The 24,210-nt window shown below is 48.4% G+C and overlaps 1 protein-coding gene across 7 annotated transcripts in view; it reads right to left on the minus strand.

Annotated features, from left to right (window-relative positions):
- The window catches only part of EP300 (E1A binding protein p300), a 498,766-nt gene that overhangs the window by 234,690 nt on the left and 239,866 nt on the right, over positions 1 to 24,210 (minus strand). For all 7 annotated transcript variants that reach the window (XM_069231138.1, XM_069231137.1, XM_069231136.1 and 4 more), the window contains one exon: positions 19,416 to 19,561. In XM_069231138.1, the coding sequence (XP_069087239.1) occupies positions 19,416 to 19,561 (146 nt within the window). The remainder of the gene's footprint in view (positions 1 to 19,415; positions 19,562 to 24,210) is intronic.

Raw genomic sequence — 24,210 nt, forward strand, 5'->3', positions numbered from 1 at the left:
CCAAGCCAGTGGCAAGACAGGTGGCACTCCGAATGCCCCCTTAATCCCACTTCCGGTGGTTGGGGTTCCCTTTGAGAAGGTTGGGGTGGACATTGTTGGCCCACTGGACCCGCCAACAGCTTCCGGGAACAGATGCATACTGGTGGTAATGGATTATGCCACCGGGTGCCCAGAGGTCATTCATCTTAGGGCCACTACAGCTCGTGCGGTGGCAAAAGCCCTCCTGGGTATCTTTTCAAGGGTTGGTTTTCCAAAAGAGGTGGCATCAGACAGCGGTGAAAACTTCAACTCTGCTTACCTGAAAACCATGTGGAAGGAATGTGGTGTGACAGGTTCACCACTCCTTACCCACCCCCAAACAAATGGCTTAGTTGAGAGGTTTAATAAAACTCAAAGATATGATAATGGGACTCTCTGGAAAAACTCAGTAGGAAGTGGGGTGTCCTGTCAACATGCCTTCTCTTCACCTATAGGGAGGTCCCTCAGAAGGGTGTGGGCTACAACCCATTTGAACTTCTGTTTAGCCACCCTGTTAGGAGTTCGCTTGCTCTTGTTAGAGAAGGCTGGGAGCAACCTCTCAAACCTCCCAAACAAGACATTGTGGATTATGTGCTGGCCTCAGATCAAGGATAGCGGAGTACATGAGGAGTCCAGCCAAGAGTTGCAGAAAAAATGGCATGACCAGAAGGCTGTCCAAACTGTTTACTAGTCAGGAGAGAAAGTGTGGGTCCTGGAGCCTGTGGCTCCCAGGGCACTCCAAGAAACGTAGAGTGGTACCCACACTATTATGGAGAAAAATATTGAGGTTACCTACTTGGTAGACCATGGAACTCCCAGAAGCCCCCACAGGGTGCTTCATGTGAATCACCTTAAGCCCTACTACAACAGTTCTGATATGCCTCTGCTCATGGCCGTTGATGAGGGACAGGAAGAAGAGAGTGACCCTCTTCCTGACCTCTTCTGCCACAGTGTAGTTGATGTCTCAGTTGATGGGGTAGTGCTTGTGGACTGTCTCTCTGAGGACTGCAGAAACCGCCTAGGACAGTTCTCAGAACTGTGCTCTGACACCTGATCAGACCACATCATGTGAACACACTATTGACACGGGACAGCGTACCTGTTAAGAGCAACATTTACAGGCAGCCTGCTAACGTCAAGGAATACATCAAGTCTGAAGTTCAAAAGATGCTAGACCTAGGAGTCATTGAGCCCTCAGATAGCCCTTGGCCTAGCCCTGTAGTACTTGTCCCAAAACCCCACTCACGGGATACAAAAAGGGAAATCGGGCTTTGTGTCGACTACAGGGGTCTCAACACTTACTAAAACAGATGCTAATCCTATCCCCTAGGGCAGATGAGCTTAAAGCTAAACTGGCATTTTTCGAGCACCTTTGATCTGACTTCTGGCAGATCAAGTCATCAGAGGATGCAAATCCTTAGACATTGTAAGTGCAGGGGAGCCATAAAGATTATATGGTCTGGGAGTTTGTCAAACACTAACTCCACAGATCCATAATGGCTAAACTGAAAACTGGGAAGTTTGGTATCAAACTTCTCAGCACAATAAATACACACTGATGCCAGTGTGCACTTTATTGTGAAATACACCCAGAGGGCATCTTAGAGATGCCCCCTGAAAACATACCCGACTTCCAGTGTGGGCTGACTAGTTTTTGCCAGCCTGCCACACACCAGACATGTTGCTGGCCACATGGGGAGAGTGCCTTTGTCACTCTGTGGCCAGGAACAAAGCCTGTACTGGGTGGAGGTGCTTCTCACCTCCCCCTGCAGGAACTGTAACACCTGGCGGTGAGCCTCAAAGGCTCACCCCCTTTGTTACAGCCCACCCCAGAAACTTAAACCAACTACCCGTGTAGGCTGACTGGTTCAAGCAGCCTGCCACACTCGAGACATGTTGCTGGCCACATGGGGAGAGTGCCTTTGTCACTCTGTGGCCTGTAACAAGGCCTGCACTGGGTGGAGATGCTATCACCTCCCCCTTGCAGGAGCTGTAACACCTGGCGGTGAGCCTCAAAGGCTTACCCCCTTTGTTCCAGCACCGCAGGGCACTCTAGCTAGTGGAGATGCCCGCCCCTCCAGCCACTGCCCCCACTTTTGGCAGCAAGGCTTGAGGAGATAATTAGGAAAACAAGGAGGAGTCACCCACCAGTCAGGACAGCCCCTAAGGTGCCCTGAGCTGAGGTGACCCCTGCCTTTATAAATCCTCCATCTTGAGATTGGAGGATTCCCCCAATAGGATTAGGGATGTGCCCCACTCCCCACAGAGAGGAGGCACAAAGAGGGTGTAGCCACCCTCTAGGACAGTAGCCATTGGCTACTGCCCTGCCAGACCTAAATACACCCTTAAATCTAGTATTAAGGAGCACCCCAGAACCCAGGAAATCAGATTCCTGCAACCTGAAGAAACAAGGAGGACTGCTGACCTACAAGCCCTGCAGAGAAGGAAGACGACAACTGCTTTGGCCCCAGCCCTACCGGCCTGTCTCCTGACTTGACCTGCAACCAGCATCGCATCCGACAGGGACCAGCGACCTCTGAAGCCTCAGAGGACTGACCTGGACTAAAGGACCAAGAAACTCCTGTGAGCGGCAGCTCTTCTCAACTTCAACAACAACTTTGCAACTTTCTTGCAACTTCAAAGAACTTCACTCTTCCCGCCGGAAGCGTGAGAATTCACTCTGCACCCGACGCCCCCGGCTCGAGATCCAGAGAACCAACACCACAGGGAGGACTCCCCGGCGACTGCGACCCTGTGAGTAGACCGAGACGACCCCCTTGGGCCCCCACAGCGACGCCTCCAGAGAGAATCCAGAGGCTCCCCCTGACCGTGACTGCCTGTAACAAGGTACCCAACGCCTGGACCAAGCACTGCACCCGCAGCCCCCAGGACCAGAAGGAACCGAACTTCAGTGCAGGAGTGACCCCCAGGCGACCCTCTGCCTAGCCCAGGTGGTGGCTGGCCCGAGAAGCCCTCCTGTGCCCTGCCTGCACCACTAGAGTGGCCCCCGGGTCCCTCCATTGAAACCAATACAAAACCCGACGCCTGCTTTGCACACTGCACCCGGCCGCCCCTGTGCCGCTGAGGGTGTGTTTTGTGTGCCTACTTGTGTCCCCCCCAGGGCTCTACAAACCCCCCCCTCGTCTGACCCCCGAGGACACGAGTACTTACCTGCTGGCAGACTGGAACCGGAGCACCCCTATTCTCCATAGGCGCCTATGTGTTTTGGGCACCTCTTTGACCTCTGCACCTGACCGGCCCTGAGCTGCTGGTGTGCTAACTTTGGGGTTGCCTTGAACACCCAACGCTGGGCTGCCTATGCCCAGGAACTGAGACTTGTAAGTGCCTTACTTAATTCACAATCTAACCAATACTACCTCCCTCAAGAACTGTTGATTTTTGCAGTGTCTACTTTTAAAATAGCTTATTGCCATTTTAACAAAAACTGTATATGATATTGCTCTAATTCAAAGTTCCTAACTTACCTGTGTGGAGTACCTTATATTTTATGTATTTACTTCAAATCTTGAACTTGTAGTTCTGAAAATAAATTAAGAAAATATATTTTTCTATATAAAAACTATTGGCCTGGAGTTAAGTCTTTGAGTTTGTGTTCCTCATTGTGTTCCTCATTTATTGCCTGTGTGTGTACAACAAATGCTTAACACTACCCTCTGAAAAGCCTACTGCTCGACCACACTACCACAAAATAAAGCATTAGAATTATCTAATTTTGCCACTATTTTACCTCTAAGGTGAACCCTTGGACTCTGTGCACACTATTTCTTACTTTGAAATAGTATATACAGAGCCAACTTCCTACAGGGGCTATGTGCTTTTCCAAATGGACCCTCGTTATCTGACTCTTCATCCCCCTTCAGCAGCTGCAATGGCATGAGAGGGGTTACCTTACTAGGTGAGGTATGCTTTGGGGTAAGTTTTTCCTGTTTTTTTGTGCTGTTTTTCTCTGGTCGACGAACGCAGAGAGATCTTAATCGTCGACAGCCTTACTGAAGAGTCTAGCATCGACGAGGCGTCGACAATGGCAAAGCGGACACCATTGTCACTGTCGTCGACGATGAGGTGTAGATCCTCGAAGATGACGTCATCGATGCTGTTCTAGTCGACGGTGGGACACTAGTGGACGATGTCGTTGTCAAAACTGCTGTCGGCGCTGAAATGGTGGAAGTCGTCAACGATGAAAAAGCACTCACCGATGCCCTCGACGATTAATCAGTTGACGGTACAGTCTTTGCCCCAGGGGCAGATGAGGGCCTTTTAAAAAGGCACAGATGGCGGTACATAAGATGACTTTTTGTGCCTTTCAGAGCTGCTGACATGACCTCTTTCCCCTTTCTTGGAGGATAAATGAGGAAGTAGAGGGGCTGCGGCCCTTGTAAGACCCTGAGGCGGTCTTTTAGTGGGCTTTTCTTTATTGCTCCGAAGGAGATCTTGTATCTGATCTAGCCCCTTTTGATGACTTTTTGGACAATGTTGAGTCATCACTATCTGAATCCGAGACTGGATTATCTCTGGACTTAAGTTTTTGCAGCCATATCAACAATCTGCCTCCTCTATCCTTTAGAGTTTTAGAAGAAAAGGTACGACAAACCTTACAGTCCTTGGCTGAGTGGTCTGGATAGAGGCAATATACGCAATCCTGATGAGGGTCTTCAGAGTGTAGTCTCTTTTTACCATAGGTCTTGTAAGCTCTGAATAAATCCTTCTCCTCGTCAGACATGCTGTAGGCCTAACCCACAATCAGTCAAAACAAGTTTTAGCAGAGAAAAAACAGCTTAAAGCTAATCCATAGCTCGACATGTGGTAGAAAATCTGAGGTACTGGAGCTTCTCTCAGGAGGGTTCTAGAGGGTGGTGTCGTCCAATTAGTGGATGCTCAAGTTTGGTCCTTTTTCTTAAAATGACTCTGATAGACTTAAATTAAGAGGCCGAGGGCCCTTAGATTATATCTATTTCAACACTACTTAGTTAAATATACCAGGGGCTCCCATCTCGACGACAGGGAATGATTCAAGCATGTGAATCTATGAAAGTTCCAATACTGGAATAAGTCAGCAATGCAGCACAGGAGCAGAACAGCAGCTGATAGAGGACCAAGGGCACCACTCAAGATCATTACCTGTGATGCAGGATCCAGGCAGCTCCGGAGGAGAGAATGCGGCCAGTCGTCGCAGTTGGTGCCTGTGGATGCAGGGGAGTGACTGCTTCACTCCAAGGGAGATTCCTTCTTACTTCTTGTGCAGGCCGAAGACTCGTCGCCCTCAGAGGATGCACAGCCAGGGAAATGTTGCAGTTGCTGGAAAGAGCCAGAGAAACAATGTTGCAGAGTGGAGTCATCACTGGAGTTGCAGACTGTCGGTTCCTGGAGGGTTCAGTTGCAGTCCTGATGGCCAGAAGATTAAGTAAACGATGCAGAGGAATCCTGCTGAAATATTGCACATTGAATACAAGGTCCTACCTGAGAGGGATATCCTAAATAGCCTAGGAAGGGGCTGTGTCGTCACCTGCCTGACCTGGCCACTCAGATGCTCCCAGGGGTCGCTGCCCACATTGGATTCAAGATGGCAGAATCAACTGGCCACCTGGAGGAGCTCGGGGCACCACCATTGCGGTGGTGATGGACAGGGGAGTGGTGACTTCCCTTTCCTTTGTGTGTTTTCACACCAGAACAGGGACCGGATTACGCAAGGAGGGCACAAGCTGATGGCTTGGGGAGGCTACCCTTCCCCGGCCTTGTAACACCTATTGCCAAGGGGAAGGGTGTTGCATCACCTCTCCCACAGGAAATCCTTTGTTCGCCCTTCCTCTGCCTGAGCTGGTTAAGCAGCAGGAGGGCAGAAACCTGTCTGAGGGGTGGCAGCAGCGCAGGCTGCCTGGAAAACCCCAGAAGACTAGTAAGAGCAATGCTGGGAGTCCTCTAAGGAGCCCCCAAAGTGTATGGAATCATACAACCAATACTGGCAGTAGTATTGGGCTATGATTCTGACATATTTGGTACCAAACATGCCCAGGTTCGGAGTTACCATTATGTAGCTGGACACAGATAGTGACCTGTGTCCAGTACAAGAGTAAAATGGCTTCCCCGCACATACGAAGTCCAGTTTAATGGAACTGGAGTTCGTAGGGGCACTTCTGCTCATGCAGGGGTGCCCCTGCACACAGGTGCCTGTACCCTGCCCTCTGGGCTAGAAGGGCTTACCATAGGGGGGTGACTTGCAGTGACCTGTAGTGAAAGGGCGCATGCACCTTTTCAAGCAGGTTGCAGGCAGGCCTGCAGGCACATTTTGCATGGGCTCCCATGGGTGGCACAATACATGCTGCAGCCCATGCTGAACCACTGGTGCCCCAATGCCACGGGTACTTAGGTACCATATACTCGGGACTTATATGGGGGCACCAGTATGTCTATTGTGGGGTGTGCTAAGTCCTAAGCACCACATTTAGAAGGAGAAAGCACAGTCATTGGGGTCCTGCTTAGCAGACTCCCAGTGAACACAATCAAAACACACTGACAGCAGGCAGAAAGTGGGGGTAACCATGCCAAAAAGCGGGTACTCTCCTACAAAGACTCCTTGTGGGTCCTGGTTTCTGTTCAAATGAGGCTGCAGGCGGAGACTGGGGGACCAATCTGGCCAAATCCTAGGTGGAGTTCAGCTCTGGAGGATCTCAGGACCTCGCTGGCACTATTGGCCCACTTTGATTTGGCCTGTGGAGCTTGGGTACAGTGGTGCTTTTTGGTGTTGTGTTTTCCACGGTCCAGGGCTCTCACGGTTCTAGGGTGTCTGCAGGGTAGCAGCTCTGCTACTCCACTGGAGATGCTGGTAGGTACTTGAATTTCTGGCAGCCCACCCAGGCTTTTGGAGGCAGAGCAGCTGCAGGACGAGTCAGCTTTGGCCCAACTGTTGAGGACAGCAGGCAGGCCGGCGGGGTTGGAACCAAGTTAGTTGCTGCTCCTCAGTTGTTGCTTTTTGTGGCTCTTCAGTGTTCTTCTTAGGCCAGTAGAATCTGCATTTCCAGTGTCAGGAAGCACCTAAATACTGAACTTGGGGCTTGAAGGGGAGCTTCAAACTTCCCAACTCGCTGGACAAAATACCTATGCACCCAAGCCTCTCAGCAGGAGTGCACTGAAAACGGCGGTGTCTCTGTGGTCCTGAGATCCTCAAGAGCCAAGCCCCCTTTGGGTTCTTCCAGACGTGTCTCCTCAGTCCCTATCTGTAGCCTTTTCTTACAGGTACTTTTCGCCATTGACTTTAGTATGTAGTGTCCAAGGCTACTACCACTGGAAGCACCTCTGCACCCAAACACACCAGGGAAGGCAAACTTGAACTGTGGGTGCTTCCTTGGGCCTTGGCCCCTACTTAAGTCCAGAAAGTCGTTTGCAAGTGACCCTATACAGTGAATGTTTCTCCCACAGGATAACATTACTGCTCAAGCCTCAAATCTGCCAGCTGTATTTTCTCTGTTTCTGAAAATCGCTAAGTTAGAAAGTTCATACCTGATTGTGAAGATCTTGATATGTAAATTAATACAAAAAGCTGATTTTTTACTAATTGGTGTCTGATTTCCTTATTGAGTGTGTCTCATTTATTGACTAATGTAGGAAGTTGGCTCTGTATGTGCTATTTCAAAGTAAGGAATAGCATGCACAGAGTCCAAGGGTTCCCCTTAGAGGTAAAATAGTGGTAAAAATAGATAATACTAATGCTCTATTTTGTGGTAGTGTGGTCGAGCAGTAGGCTTATCCAAGGAGTAGTGTTAAGCATTTGTTGTACATACACATAGACAATAAATGAGGTACACACACTCAGAGACAAATCCAGCCAATAGGTTTTTGTATAGAAAAATATCTTTTCTTAGTTTATTTTAAGAACCACAGGTTCAAATTCTACATGTAATATCTCATTCGAAAGGTATTGCAGATAAGTACACTAGGAACTTTGAATCATTTCAATTGCATGTATACTTTTCAAGTTATTGACAAATAGCTATTTCAAAAGTGGACACTTAGTGCAATTTTCACAGTTCCTGGGGGAGGTAAGTTTTTGTTAGTTTTACCAGGTAAGTAAGACACTTACAGGGTTCAGTTCTTGGTCCAAGGTAGCCCACCGTTGGGGGTTCAGAGCAACCCCAAAGTCACCACACCAGCAGCTCAGGGCCGGTCAGGTGCAGAGTTCAAAGTGGTGCCCAAAACACATAGGCTAGAATGGAGAGAAGGGGGTGCCCCGGTTCCGGTCTGCTTGCAGGTAAGTACCCGCGTCTTCGGAGGGCAGACCAGGGGGGTTTTGTAGGGCACCGGGGGGGACACAAGCCCACACAGAAATTTCACCCTCAGCAGCGCGGGCGGCCGGGTGCAGTGTAGAAACAAGCGTCGGGTTTGCAATGTTAGTCTATGAGAGATCAACGGATCTCTTCAGCGCTACAGGCAGGCAAGGGGGGGCTTCCTCGGGGAAACCTCCACTTGGGCAAGGGAGAGGGACTCCTGGGGGTCACTTCTCCAGTGAAAGTCCGGTCCTTCAGGTCCTGGGGGCTGCGGGTGCAGGGTCTTTTCCAGGCGTCGGGACTTAGGTTTCAGAGAGTCGCGGTCAGGGGAAGCCTCGGGATTCCCTCTGCAGGCGGCGCTGTGGGGGCTCAGGGGGGACAGGCTTTGGTACTCACAGTCGGAGAGTAGTCCGGAGGTCCTCCCTGAGGTGTTGGTTCTCCACCAGCCGAGTCGGGGTCGCCGGGTGCAGTGTTGCAAGTCTCACGCTTCTTGCGGGGAGTTGCAGGGGTCTTTAAAGCTGCTCCTTGAAACAAAGTTGCAGTCTTTTTGGAGCAGGTCCGCTGTCCTCGGGAGTTTCTGGTCGTCGTCGAAGCAGGGCAGTCCTCAGAGGATTCAGAGGTCGCTGGTCCCTTTGGAAGGCGTCGCTGGAGCAGAGTTCTTTGGAAGGCAGGAGACAGGCCGGTGAGTTTCTGGAGCCAAGGCAGTTGTTGTCTTCTGGTCTTCCTCTGCAGGGGTTTTCAGCTGGGCAGTCCTTCTTGTTGTCGCAGGAATCTAATTTTCTAGGGTTCAGGGTAGCCCTTAAATACTAAATTTAAGGGCGTGTTTAGGTCTGGGGGGTTAGTAGCCAATGGCTACTAGCCCTGAGGGTGGGTACACCCTCTTTGTGTCTCCTCCCAAGGGGAGGGGGTCACAATCCTAACCCTATTGGGGGAATCCTCCATGTGCAAGATGGAGGATTTCTAAAAGTTAGAGTCACCTCAGCTCAGGACACCTTAGGGGCTGTCCTGACTGGCCAGTGACTCCTCCTTGTTATTCTCATTATTTTCTCCGGCCTTGCCGCCAAAAGTGGGGGCCGGGCCGGAGGGGGCGGGCAACTCCACTAGCTGGAGTGTCCTGCGGTGCTGTGACAAAGGGGTGAGCCTTTGAGGCTCACCGCCAGGTGTTACAGCTCCTGCCTGGGGGAGGTGTTAGCATCTCCACCCAGTGCAGGCTTTGTTACTGGCCTCAGAGTGACAAAGGCACTCTCCCCATGGGGCCAGCAACATGTCTCTAGTGTGGCAGGCTGCTGGAACTAGTCAGCCTACACAGATAGTCGGTTAAGTTTCAGGGGGCACCTCTAAGGTGCCCTCTGGGGTGTATTTTGCAATAAAATGTACACTGGCATCAGTGTGTATTTATTGTGCTGAGAAGTTTGATACCAAACTTCCCAGTTTTCAGTGTAGCCATTATGGTGCTGTGGAGTTCGTGTTTGACAGACTCCCAGACCATATACTCTTATGGCTACCCTGCACTTACAATGTCTAAGGTTTTGTTTAGACACTGTAGGGGTACCATGCTCATGCACTGGTACCCTCACCTATGGTATAGTGCACCCTGCCTTAGGGCTGTAAGGCCTGCTAGAGGGGTGTCTTACCTATACTGCATAGGCAGTGAGAGGCTGGCATGGCACCCTGAGGGGAGTGCCATGTCGACTTACTCGTTTTGTCCTCACTAGCACACACAAGCTGGCAAGCAGTGTGTCTGTGCTGAGTGAGAGGTCTCCAGGGTGGCATAAGACATGCTGCAGCCCTTAGAGACCTTCCTTGGCATCAGGGCCCTTGGTACTAGAAGTACCAGTTACAAGGGACTTATCTGGATGCCAGGGTCTGCCAATTGTGGATACAAAAGTACAGGTTAGGGAAAGAACACTGGTGCTGGGGCCTGGTTAGCAGGCCTCAGCACACTTTCAATTGTAAACATAGCATCAGCAAAGGCAAAAAGTCAGGGGGCAACCATGCCAAGGAGGCATTTCCTTACAACTAAGTACAACAAATACTCAACACTCCCCTCGGAAAAGCCGCGGGCTGCTCGACCACACTACCACAAATAGAGCACATAGGGATGGTTAAAGCACGCCGCTGTGCACTAGTAAGGGATACTTGGACACTTCACAGTGTCTCATTTTGGTAGATTATATAAAGAGCCAGCTTCTTACAGCCCTGTACTGCGCTTGACTGTGACTCAAATAGGGTCTCCACGTGTCAAAAAATACTAGGAAGTCTGGGTTGGATTCAGAACCTCTTGAGCAGTGGACTGCACTGGACCTGACAGAATGAGCAGTCTCTCTAGCAGAGGGGTGGTTGCTCAGCCCAGCACCTGCAGGGTGCCAATGGAAGGCCAAAAATGAGTCAGCTGGCACCCTGGAAGGCCCCGCTAAAGCAAGCACGACTCGGTCATGATGGACCTTTGGGGCCCAAAGCTGTTGCAGGAAAATTAGATTCATCCGGAAAAGCTGCAGCATCACAGGCATTTACCTGTTGCAGCATTGAGGGTAGTCTGGGAAAACGTGAGGTGAATCGCTGCAATGCAAAGATGGCCGCCAGAGAAGGAGCATAGGAGCCAAGCTCCTGAGGGATGGGATCACAATCCGAGAAAATCCTGGGATTCCCTTGGGCATCCTCCCCACAAATGTCGAACTGCAACTGAATAATGAACTAATCTAAAACCATAATCTAACGAACTGCTGACTCAGCTAGGGGCCCCCGTCCACCATTTGCTGTCAAGACGACCTGAGACCACAACTCGGACCCTCGTCCACACTGAGGTGAGGGTTTATCCACTGTGGCGCCGGAACCGGCTTAGAGCATAGCTTGGACCCTCTCCGTTCAGAGGTGGGAACCCACCTCCATCCGCCGTCGCTTCGTGGTGACTCGTCCTGGAGCCATGACTGGAACCACGCCTCAGCCTCTGAGCGTCCGAGAGGCTGAAGGAGACGAGGACCCCAACAAGGTAGGGTGATCGCTCCGTCCAGGCCGCGCAATCCCTTGGCCGTTGACCTCATCAGACTACCTCAGGAGCTCCGTGACCCCCCCCCCCCTGCATGCAATCCCTTGCCCGTAGTCATGTGGGCTTTCCGGAGCCTCTGAGGATCGGCACAGGCCCCGGGCCCCTCCTCCCCCTTCTTCAGCCACGAGGGAAGCGGAGTGAAATGAGTTCGGAATGAAGTAAGGAGCCGCCAGTCTTGATCAGCGTCTGCTCACAGGCCGGGAGATCTGACTTTGTGCCAGCCTCGCTCCCGCGAAGAGCCGCTCACGGGCTCTAGGGTGGTGATGTGTGCCCTCCACACCGTGAACTGCTTTTTGGGCCGCTTCCTGCGAGAGAGATGAGGTCCTGACCTCCTCAGCGGAGCCCTCACCCACTAGACACTGCTTCAAATCCGCCATTTTTTTACTTTTTCTTTTGTCCTCGACGTTCCCAGTAGACTCGGGGTCTTGTAACAACACAAAAAAAGGACTAACAAAAGGCGAGTATCACTGACCCCTCCCACAAACATTAGAAACAAAGAGAGGACTTCCTGACCACATCCTGAGAAAACCTTAGAAAGCTAAGAGGTGCACCTGAATACATAACTCCTCCTCACCCCCAGAGGGGCTGCCATCTTTGAATGGGTTGATTCTTAGTCACTCCCTTCTAAATTACCTTACCCCCAAGCAGCTCCTCCTTTCTCCAAATACACCAATACTCTGTGAGTGTACCCCCTCCAACTACATTAACACTCCCTAGCAGAGAGGCCGCCCCGCCCAACTCACTCTTCTATACTGCCCCCATAACAGAGCAGAGCGAAGTTCACAGATCTCCAACCATTATTCACAAAAGACATTCCTTGAGTGCCTAGGAAACTCGCCAGTCCGCTCTCAGTTAAAAGTATCAATTCCACATTATAGGACTTAGAAAGCTGGCCCCCATAGAACCCGCCAGCCCTGCATTATACACCCTCCTAAAAACCCATAGTCCCAAATCCTTTTCTATCTCCCTTCCCCCAACCTCTCCCACACAGCAACAAAAAAGCTCAAACACAAACTGATCAAACAACACCAAGCTGCTGATTGCGGACACTTACTTCAACGCTTCCAAAGGCCTAGCAAGAAGAGACCTCATTTTCTACACCAAGCGCCCTGTAAGATGGAATACATTCCTAACTAATTATCTTCACACCTCCAAATCCACCAACATACCGTATGGTTGCAAACTTACGATCTCCAGCTCGCCCACATTTCAGGGCAATGCCAACATTACCATCTTCAGGACTAGAACCATCATGATACAAGCTAATGATGCCAACCTACGCTCTTTTGAATCCATATTCCCTACACTAAAAAGAGCCATATCACAACCTCAAACCATAATGAAACATTCATGAGTCTTACCACAAACCCCTCTACTCCTGCCACAACTCACAGCACCCTAAGCCCTGCTAACAATGAACCCAACAGCCCCAGCTGCACACAGGTCCTCACCACTACAACTTTCTCGCACAATATGATCGACATCACTCTCCCTACTTCTTCCCAAACAGGCCGCTTCACCCTGAACTCCTACGCAAATCCCATCTCCCTACCTAACAAATCCCCCAAACTCTGTCCCCCCCCTTCACACACAAGCCCCATCCGCCTTCCCTTGCCTCAAAGACCACCCAGCAGGTCAACAGAGTGGTTCACGCTCCCAACCCCCCTCTACCCACCCCCCACTAATAAACTAAGGTCCTCAACTCAAAGAGACCCCCAAGATCCCCCCCCCAAAGTCTTGTCATTAAAAACAAATACCCTAATAGCATATCTAACTACACTACAGCCTCAAATCTAACTCCCACCTCTGATGAACACCATCCGACTCAAGCTCATCAGACCCCGCACAATATGAAGCAAAACATCCATACTCCCCCCTTAAATAACACACCCATGCTCAATATAAATGGGCGACTAATTAACCTGGAAAACCAACTAGAAACAGTAAAACAGGGCATCAACAAGATCTCAAGAAACCTAAACCCATTTCCGAACCCCATACTGAAGCACACCAACACACTAAGCCTTGGTAGAGCCAGATCCCAACCAATCAGCTGGCCCTCAATGCCCCTCAACTTCAAAGCCCAGAGACCGAAAGGAACCAGTGCAGCATTGTCGCAGCGTGAAGCCAAGGAACTAACCCAATCGTACAACCAGAAACGTTTCTAAATTCAACCCCTCATCTAAAATCCAGGTCATCATGGGACTAGGTCGAAACCATGCACCACCAAGCTCGACTAGGCCTCCAGCACACCTCATCAATATCCCCTTGACCCCAGACACTCAGGACCCTAGGAACAGAAGACAAACTAAATGTATGCTCATTCACTGCAGGTCTGCAGTCAAACATGCTATGGAACTAGCAGATGCCATCCTGAACCACAACATTGCTTTCATCACAGAAACTTTCCTAAATTAATTCTCACAACCGATCATGGACACACTAGTTCCGCCGGGTTTTTCAATCATCAAAAAAGACAGGAAGGACAGCCACGGCGGAGGTATCGCCATCATTCACAAGAACAACCTCAACGTAGAGATAAAAGACACTTTCACCTACAACTCATTTGAATATCTCAGCGCCTCCATAGGGATGAAATATAACTCCAATATGATCCGTCATCTGCTCTAGCACCCTCCTGGCAACACTCTCCCCTTTGGTGAACACCTTGCTGATCTAATAACAAGCTGCTCACTCTCATGCGCCAATTACATCATTCTAGGGGACCCCAACCTCCAGTGGAACAATGAAAGCAATACTCTAATCCAATCCTTAAATGACCTCTTACAGAGCAAAGACCTCTCCCAGCTCTGCAAAGGTGAAACCCACAACAAGGGCTCAACACTGGATGCTATAATAGCTCAGAAAGAAACACGACTGACGACATCCTCCCTGCCGACTGGTCAGTCCACATTATTTTATTCCATCTCAACAAAGCATCCCAACACCCAACTTACACGCAAAAATCTTTCCAATGGAAAAGAAACATTAGACAAATTCCAGAAGCAGTCATAGAAGAAAGAATTAGCTCACTTCGAGCCTCCCCCCCACCCATCTCAACAACTGAACTCACCACCCAATACAACTCAACAGTATCCTCCATACTGGACAAAGTAGCCCCTATGAAACCGAAAAGAGTGAGAAACACACCCTCAAGAGCCTGGTTCAATAAAGATCTAAACTCCGAAAGAAGGCAACTGAGAGACTTTGGAGATCTGACCCATCCACAGCACACCTTGAGCAACTCAGGAGAGAACGCAGAAACTACAAAAAACACATAACAAATGAAAAAAACACATTCTTCTGCAATGTACTAGATAGAGCCAAAAACCGCCCAAAGGAGCTTTTCAACATCATCAAACAACAAACTTCCAAACCACCCCGAATATAAAAGCAGGCCTCCAAAGAATGATACAAAAACTTTGCTAACTTCTTCAATGACAAAATCACAAAGATTGATCTCTCCCGGGAAACTGACAATCTGCCAGCCACGGAGATTCTTCCTCCCAGAAAGGATGATGATAATCACCGCTCACTTTCCACGGACTCCCTACAACCTATCTCTCCAACAATAAACAACAGACATCATCTTATCCAAGAACCTACGGCAACTCCCCAAGGCTGGAAGGCCTTCAACTCACTCTCGGAGGCAGACATCTCTGCACTATTGGCTACATCCAAACCATCCTCTCACCTAGCAGACCCCCTCCCAGCCTCCCTGACAAAAAAACTCAACCAGACTCTTAACCCCATCTGGACTAAGATCATTAATAGCTCCCTTCAGACCAGTGTGATACCAGACTGCCTTAAGCTCTGTCAAGTCATCAAGTCACGCCAATGCTAAAAAATACAAAAAAAATGGGAGCAGACCCGAACTACCTCAACAACTTTATACCAGTCTCCAATCTACCCTTCCTTGCCAAAACTCTAGAGAGGTGTGTTCTCTCTCAGCTAAACCAACACACAGACAACGACCTTCTGAACCCCCTTCAATCTGGATTTAGAAAAGGATGCAGCACAGAAACCGCGATTCTAAACATAGTAGATGACCTTCACAAATGTCTAGATTCTGACCGATGCTGCTTGCTCATTCTCCTAGACGTATCGGCAGCCTTCGACACGGTCGACCACAAGCATCTACTGGACTCCCTCCAAAAACGAATTGGCGTGGAAGGTGTGGTCCTACGCTGGTTCTCATCTTTTCTACAGAACCGCTCTCAACAAATAAAAATAAATAACATGACCTATACCACAACTGCAATCAGAGGTGTTCTGGAAGGCTCTGTCCTCTCGCCCACACTCTTCAACATCTACATGGACCCCCATACAGTCATACTCAACCAAGCCAACATCCCCTTCCATCGGTACGCAGAGGACACCCAACTTTACATGGAAATATCCTCAATAGAGGACGGAAACCAACTAAATGCCACCCTCAAAGAAGTACAACTTTGGCTATCCTACAACCACTTAAAATTCAACCAAGATAAGACTGAAATTCTTCACATTTTAAAGACAAAGCAGCTCCCCCAGATGCAAGAATGGATAGAATCCATAGACGCTCTTAAATGCAATCTTACTCCAACAGACACTATCAAGTCCCTGGGACCCACTCTGGACACCAATTTGACTATGAAGGACCATATAAAGAACAACGCGAAGAATGCTTTCTACAACCTGAAACTGCTGAACAAAATCAAACCATTCCTACCGCCAGGTGACCTAAAAAAACGCCATGCAAGCACTGGTGCTTTCCAGATTAGACTACGCAAACGCTATCCTCACTGGCACAGCAAAAGTCCAGCTTGCACCCATGAGAACCACTCTCCATGCAGCGGCCAGAATGGTATCAGGAATTAAAGAATATGACCACATCTACCCTTCCCTGAAAGAACTTAAGTGTCTCTCAATTGAAGCTTGCTGCAAGTTTAGAACTGTCTGCCTAACTCACAAAGCCCTGCACACTGGGAAACCAGCATACCTCGCCGCTAAACTCATTAAGGCAGGACAGACAAGAAAACTAAGAAGCTCAAACACCTTTCTCCTCATCCCGCCCAAAGCCCATAAAGAAAAAACCCAGTCATGCTCCTTTACAAGAAAGGCCTCCATCATCTGGAAATCCATCCCAGTACAGAAGGTCAAATCCCTCCCTCCAGATCTTCAAGAAGCAGCTGAATAAATTCCTCCTCAACCAACATCTTAGCTAGCGAATCACCCTTCACCCTAAGACCCATCCTCCTCCACCCCACTGCTGCCTACACTCCAACTTGTATGCTTATGAGGAACTATACCTGTATATAATTTATGTGTTTGATAACATGTACTGTTGTAAAGCGCTCTGATACCCTCGGGTCATGCCAGCGCTATAGAAAACTCTAAATAAAATAAATGAATAAATAAAAATAGACTTCACCAATCAAAGGGGACAGCATGCTAATCTGCAACCAACAGATTAGCAATTTGTTCAATGCTACTGTCTTCTTAGTTGGACTGAAGATATTTAAAGTTCAGGAGTAGAACTCCAGATCCCCACTAAATTGCAAATGGAAAAAAAAACTGACATTAGCACACATGGTGGTGGATATATATGGCCACTTATCCATGAATGTGAGCAACTGTTAAAAGTTTCCAGACCTAGTCTGGACTTGGGAAATTCTTAAGATTAAGGATTGTCTGCTGGAAGATTTCATCAGAAGATGGGATTTTGCTCATTGATTGAGAATCTCAACATGGACAGCAACAAAAGGAAATTGTTACTTACTCTGTAAGCACATTATTAAAGAACGTAGTTTCTGTAGATTCACATGCTATTGCTGACTGTCCATAAGTTTGTGTTTTACAAGGATCCGTGAATCATACAGGCTTCAATGAATGTAGAGCCAAACTGGCAAACAAAACGACTTCTCTTTAGGATTCACTATCAAGAAGATCTATAGGTAAAGTATTAGGGTAACACTGCTAGGTGAAACTCAACAGCAAGGCTCTCTGGAGTCAGATACTGCTTCATGCTAGAAGGTTCTCAAAAAACAGGCCTGTGGCACTGAACAATCAGGAAGCTCAGAGGTGATCCTGTACACAGTGTGGACAATGATGCATAAAAGTCTCAGTAGAACCTCACCTAGGCCTCAGGTGGTAATCACCAGATAGCATTCGGGTGCAACTATAAATCCAAAATCTTAGCAGCCTAGCAAATAACTACACAAAGACATTCTTCAGTATGGGGCCCAAGAGAGAATTCAAATCTGTTTCTGTGGAAGCATCTAACCCACAGGCATTCTGAAGGCCAAGGTAAAAGCGAGCATCAGTATAATGAGGGAGAAGTAAATTGTTCAACTCTTATGATGTCATCATTGTTGTGGGAAACCTGTCCAATTCCCAGGACTGTGTCAGAGTACGAAATAAAAATGGCTTCAGATCTCCTTTATTTCGCAGCATGACAGGAATTGAGATGCTGCTGAAGTTAATGCCATATCTGACAGCGGAATCAGGGTGCCTCTGGAGTTAAGAGCAGGTGTTGAGGAGGGCACCATAAGAACGGCCTGGTGCAAAGCTGTAGAGGTAGGACCTAGTGATGACAGCAAGCCAGGATGTGGCTTAGCAGGGACAGCTGGTGCCATTGGTGACCCCTCTAGTGGTAGTCCACCTGGAGGCCCCTGATACAGACAGAGGGCCGAATGGCACACCCGATGGACCCTGGATAACACAAAATAACTGCAGCATCACCTTCTTAAACAACCCTACCTACTGCAGAGTTAAAAGCTCAGGGACTCTAAGGCACACCACTTCCATTATTGCTGTAATCCGGTTGCTGTGGACTGATCCTTCTAGTGCCTGAATGACTTCTCCCTGGAACTGAAACGATGGGATAATCGGGTCTTCTTAAGCTTGTGTCAGGGACTTTTCTTTCAAATTCATCTTGAAATTACCCAACAATGGTAATTATGAAACAGAGCCCGTTTACAGACCACAACCTAGACCTACTTTGCTTCTTGAGCTGGGCTAATGTAGCTTTGCTAAACACTCCCCAATGTTCCTCTGATACATCAGGGAGCAGTCACAGGTCATCAAATTCTATTTGCAGCCAAGGCACCAAAGACCAACACTGAGCGAGTAAGTGACAGACATCTGTTTCCTGCAGGCATCAGAGGCCTTAAATCATGTGGCTTTACAGGGGTGTGAAGGTGGCGGGATGCATACATCCATGGCATACGCTCCAAATTAATCTTTGCAAAATCTGTAAAAATACTAAAAGTTTAGAGAAGACCTCCTGTTTCACTAACGGCACAAAAAAAATAACTGACATAAGTGTGCATGGGTGAAACCAGTATGCAGCTCCGTGATGTCGCACCTGGAGATGGGACAGAGTCCGATGGCACCATCTACCAGAGCGAAGGAGCTGTTGGTGAATTATTTCAGAGCGCTGCCTGGGAAGATTAAAAGGATGATGAATTTTATGTTTAGATTTTTTTAAACAAAAAATGCTAAAAACAAATCGAGACTCATCCACTAGGTGACACAACAACACAAAAGAATTGAATACAACAGAGTGGTGCTGCAGAAGCCTAGTATTCTACGTCTCAAGATGGTCCTCAAATGACAGCAGGAAATTAAATACGACCACTAGGGTGCAATCACTGCAGCATGAGAAGTTAGCTGGATTATAAACTATAAAAAAAAGATGTAAAAGCAACATGTATTAAGATCATACAGTATAAGGACTTGACATGCAAAATGACTAAGTTCTATATCCAGGATCTGAAAAGCACCCAATACCTAAACTCGCCAACTTTTACTTAAACTGGGCAACAGGTGGCATAGCTCAAGCCGCCCACTGGAACCAGGTTTTTTACCCACATTAAGTAGCTGCAACTACCCTTGTTATAGAACCCTAGGTTTCCCCTTCTGGTGAGTTGCCATAGCCAAAAGCACCTAGATACTGACATTTAAATCATGCAGTTCAAGAAAAGCTGAGCAAGCAAAATAAGCTTCCCCTGGTCTCCGAAGAGTTTCCTACTACATTAGGTCAGGATTCTGCCCAGACTTCACAAAGGAGGTGGTGTGCACACACTGACCTGCTGCTGCGACATAGGCATCACCTGCCCAATTTGCGATGGGTGCTGCGGCCCAGGATGTTGAAGTCCAGGGTGCTGGAGTGGTGCCGCTGTTCGGGGCCCCATGGATTGTATCGGCATTCCCATTTGACCAAACTGATTTATCCCTGCAAAGCACAAAGCAAAGAAGTTAAGATAAAAAAAGCATGGGGCAGGCACACCAAGATCACAAGTATTTAACTGGCAAACTGGAAGAAATGGCTTATGGCATGCAACGTGGTGAATCAAAAAGGCCTTGGGATCGAAATCAAATATCAAATATTTTGGCTGCTTTTCTCAAAGTCAACAGATTTGGTCATTGTTTTGTAGATTCAGAAAGAGTTCCCTATGTTTGGCCTGCACACTAATAATCTACCATCTCAGTGCTGGCTTTAAAACTTGTTGACCAAAGAGTTCAAGCCAAACAACTCTGATGTGACGGAAGAAGATGGAGCCTGCTGTGAAAGCAGAAAACATGGACAGCCAATCGCAGAGTGAAGACAAGAGGGATCGCGGACAAGCTGTCAAGGCAGAAGGGCTAATGGAAAGTCATCTCCTCAAGGTCACAATAATAGTAGTGCTAATAAAAAAAGCTAATGTTGCCTTAATCGAAATACTGACCCATATCACTGCTCCACTGTCATGTGAAAACAGCAAAAAGTAATTGACTCTTGAAGCAATGTTTTAAATTTTACATTTTGGACTTCTTTCAAATCACGTTTTGGATACCTTACAAGAAGACAACAGTGCTTGAAACGGGAGAAAATTACACTTGTTAGGTTTTAGACAGAGGATTGTCTATTGCATTGATATTACATGTGTCATCAACATCTGATAACATACTTTACTGCCTTGTAATACAATGCCTCAAGGATCCTAGTAACGGGGATATTACTTAACCGGAATACGTCATTGGCAGGCTGTGTTAATGGCATATTTTACTTAAGAGTTTAAAATGAAACTTTGCAGTGTCCACTTTATCATCAATGTGGCACCATCAGTTGCTCTAAAAAAAACTGCAGAGTAAATCTTTACTTCTATGCAGACTACAATTGATTGTACAGCTAGACTGTGCAACTACTCAACTATGGAGGAATTTCAAGGATAGCCTTCGCTCACTGACATCCGGGATGAACAACAAAACAGAATACCACTGGCTGGGTCAAATTGGTTGCCTTTGGGAATCTTCCTACTGGTCTCCTCTATGGTGGCCAATAGAAATTCACCTCATTGTCTAATACCACCTTTTGACAGCAAGCTTTCCTTTAAAAAGTTCTATTTATAAGCTTTGCAAAATCTGCTTCCTTATACTACATACCTTACGAAAAATTCTATACCTCCTTCCAGAAAAGCCGAGAAAATCAGTTGACTAGTCATTAGTGCTTTACCCTGGGGCAATATGATCTGAATTCGATCCTGGAATGCCCCTGGAACGGCTGTTCGTCACAGACTATAGAGCACTTTTTATTTTTTATTTGTTTTAGTTATTGTGACCTTTTGCGGCACAGATACTTATTCCCAATTTTGAACGCCAGGGCTTTCGACAGCATAAACCAGCTCTTCTATTTCTGCAGTCATTAAACACAGAGGTGGTAGCATCTGTAGGAAAGTGCCCTCTTTCTAGTATAGTTACCCCCACTTATAGCCTGCTAGTGTGTTTAGACTGTAGTTCGCTGGGATCCTGCTAATCAGGGCACCAGTGACTGCTCTCGCCTCTAAATCTGGTTGCTGATAAACATTTTACACCCGACAATTGGCATACACGTGTACCCATGTAAGTCCCTAGTATACAATACTTAGGTACTCAGAGCATTAGTACACCAGGGGTCTCCCATAGGCTGCAGCATACATTGTGCCGCCCATTGGAGCCCATGCAAACTGTCTGCAGGCCTGCAATTGCAGCCTGTGTGAAACAGTGCGTGCACCCATTCAACACTGAACCTGGTAACTGCACTTAGACACTATAAGTCACCCTCTGCTAGGCCTTTCAGCCCAAAGGCAGGGTGCATGTACATACGTGTGGGGGTACTCCTGGATGAGCAGGGTACCCCTACAGACCCCAGGCCATTTCCTGGTGCGGGGAGGCCATCTTAAGGTATGTAGTGGACACTGGTCCACAGAGTGGCCCAACTACATAATGGCTTCTCCAAACCTAGGCATGTTTGGTATCAAACATACTGGAAACAGTTTCCAGTGTTAGTTGCATGATACCATGGGTAAGAGGCTGGCTCAGTTTATGGTGTATACCTATGGTGTGACACCCTGTACTGAGTTCAGGCAACCCTTAGTGATAGTGAATAGGTGTCCAGATAGCAAAAGCTCTCTAGGGGTAGCGGAGGCGAGCAGCTGAAGCTTATTCAGGAGGAATGATAAGCACTTGCAATACCACAGTAACTCACAAGCAAGAACCACACAAGTGTTGCAAAAATAAAGGATACTTTATTACTGTACCACTATTAGACTAGCATTGGTATATCTCCCTTTGGAGATATATATACACACATTATATACACAGAATAACCATCAGAAATAGCATAAAAATGCATAGGGCCCTATGGGAGGGCTAAACCATATACTCATAAAAGTGGAATGTGAAATAGTGACCCAACCAAAGTAAGTGTGGTAATTAGCCAGGGGCTGGCCCAGATAGGAGTACCAGAGGTAAGTCCAGTAAGTGTCCCCAGCAACCAGGTGCAAGGTAGTTACCCACCCAGTTGTCCGATAGGCTAACACAGAGAGCAGTGGCTGGAGGTTGTGGAATTGAGGACCCTTCACAGTGGATCCCGAAGAAACCAGCAGACAAGAGGATGGATGGAGAGGCCCTACCCAGAAGACAGGAATACCTACACAAGGGTCCCGGGGATGCAGAGGGGAGAAGGGACTCTCTCTGAAGTCAGTGGATATCCCTAATTGCCCAGCAGCTGTCCGACCTGTGGACCAGGCCAGTGGAACTCTGGGATGGATTCTGGATGTGGAGGACCAGCAAAGGAAGAAGACAGAATACAGCACCTTTGGAGGTGCCCAGGTGGTGCACGTGTCAATGCCCATCCTCCAGATAATGAAGTTCCTGCAAGTTGGTGGAGTCAGAAGTCCAGCTGCGGGGTCCAGGAGCTGCAGAAGATCCCAGGAGTCACCTACGAGCTGTCCCTCAACAGTTGCCGGACTGTAGGAGGGTCAGTGACCAGCCAGGTCACCAACAAGAACTGGCAAATGCAAACAGGAGCTTGCAAAGTTTTCGGGACTAGCTATGTCCAGGAGACTCTACCCAGGAGGGGGAATCAGGGCTAGCCCTTAGCACGCAGTAAGGCCAGCAGCAGTCGATGGAGCCCCCACGAGTAACGCTTTGGCAATGGGCACAAAGAGTCACAAGAAGACCTTACCAGCACAACAAAACAGAAGTCCAGCGTCCAGGAGTTGCAGCACAAGGGGCTGATCTTCAGACTGCAGAGTGCTGGAGTCCGGGCCTACTTTCTGCCTGAAGATCTCCTGGAGGAAGAGCCAACAAGCCATGGAAAGTGCAACAGTCTCAATGCACAGGAGCTCCAGTTCAGTGGCAGGAGTAGGGGCCCAGTCTCCCAAGTTGGTTTAAAGACAAGAATGACCCTGAGAAGGCCACAACCTCACCACCTGTGGAGCAGGATCTTTAGATATCTGTGCACAGCAGACCCCATCAGCCAGTGGACATTGTCTTGAGGAGCCTGTGGATGCAGGAGAGTGACTCCTTCACTCCAAGGGAGATTCCTTGTGCTTCCAGGTGGAGCAAACAGAGTCCTTGTGACCCTGGAGGATGCACACCCTCAGATTTTGCAAAATTCTTGCAGGATCTGGAGAAATAATGTTACAGTGGAAGCTTCCCACTAGAAGCAGACTTGTTTCAGTTCTAAAGCAGACTGGCAGGGGTCCCAGAGGCCAGGAGCAGAAGATGTCTTCCAGAGAGTTCCTTGTAGAGTCTTGCTCAATGAATCCGAGGACTCACCCTCAGGAGAGCCCTTCAGTAACCCTGAAAGTGGGTTGGTCATTGTCTGAAGTGACCTACCTATCAGAGGTGATCAGGGGTGTCATCTACCTGGCTTAACCAGTCTGATGTTCCCAGGGGCCTCTGCCTACCTTGTTTCTAAGATGGCAGAATCAACTGCCCACCTGGCACAGCTCTGTGCACCTCCCTAGGGGAGGAGTTGGACAGGGGGGTGGCCCTTGGCTCTGTATATACTACCTCAAAGTAAGAGGTAGTGTGCACAGAGTCCAAGGGTTCCCTTTAGAGGTAAGAGAAGGAAATGCCTCCTTGGCATGGTTACCCCCTGACTTTTTGCCTTTGCTGATGCTAAGTTATGACTTGAAAGTGTGCTGGGACCCTGCTAACCAGGCCCCAGCACCAGTATTCTTTCCCTAAACTGTACCTTTGTCTCCACAACTGGCACAACCCTGGCACACAGATAAGTCCCTTGTAACTGTTACCCCTGGTACCAAGGGCCCTGATGCCAGGGAAGGTCTCTAGGGGCTGCAGCATGCCTTATGCCACCCTAGGGACCCCTCACTCAGCACATACACACTGCTTCACAGTTTGTGCGTGCTGGTTGGGAGAAAATGACAAAGTCGACATGGCACTCCCCTCAGAGTGCCATGCCAACCTCACACTGCCTGTGGCATACGTAAGTCACCCCTCTAGCAGGCCTCACAGCCCTAAGGCATGGTGCACTATACCACATGTGAGGGCATAGGTGCATGAGCACTATGCCCCTACAGTGTCTAAGCAAAACCTTAGACATTGTAAGTGCAG

This window comes from Pleurodeles waltl, chromosome 4_2 (assembly GCF_031143425.1).
Source record: "Pleurodeles waltl isolate 20211129_DDA chromosome 4_2, aPleWal1.hap1.20221129, whole genome shotgun sequence".
In the NCBI taxonomy this organism is placed as follows: domain Eukaryota; kingdom Metazoa; phylum Chordata; class Amphibia; order Caudata; family Salamandridae; genus Pleurodeles; species Pleurodeles waltl.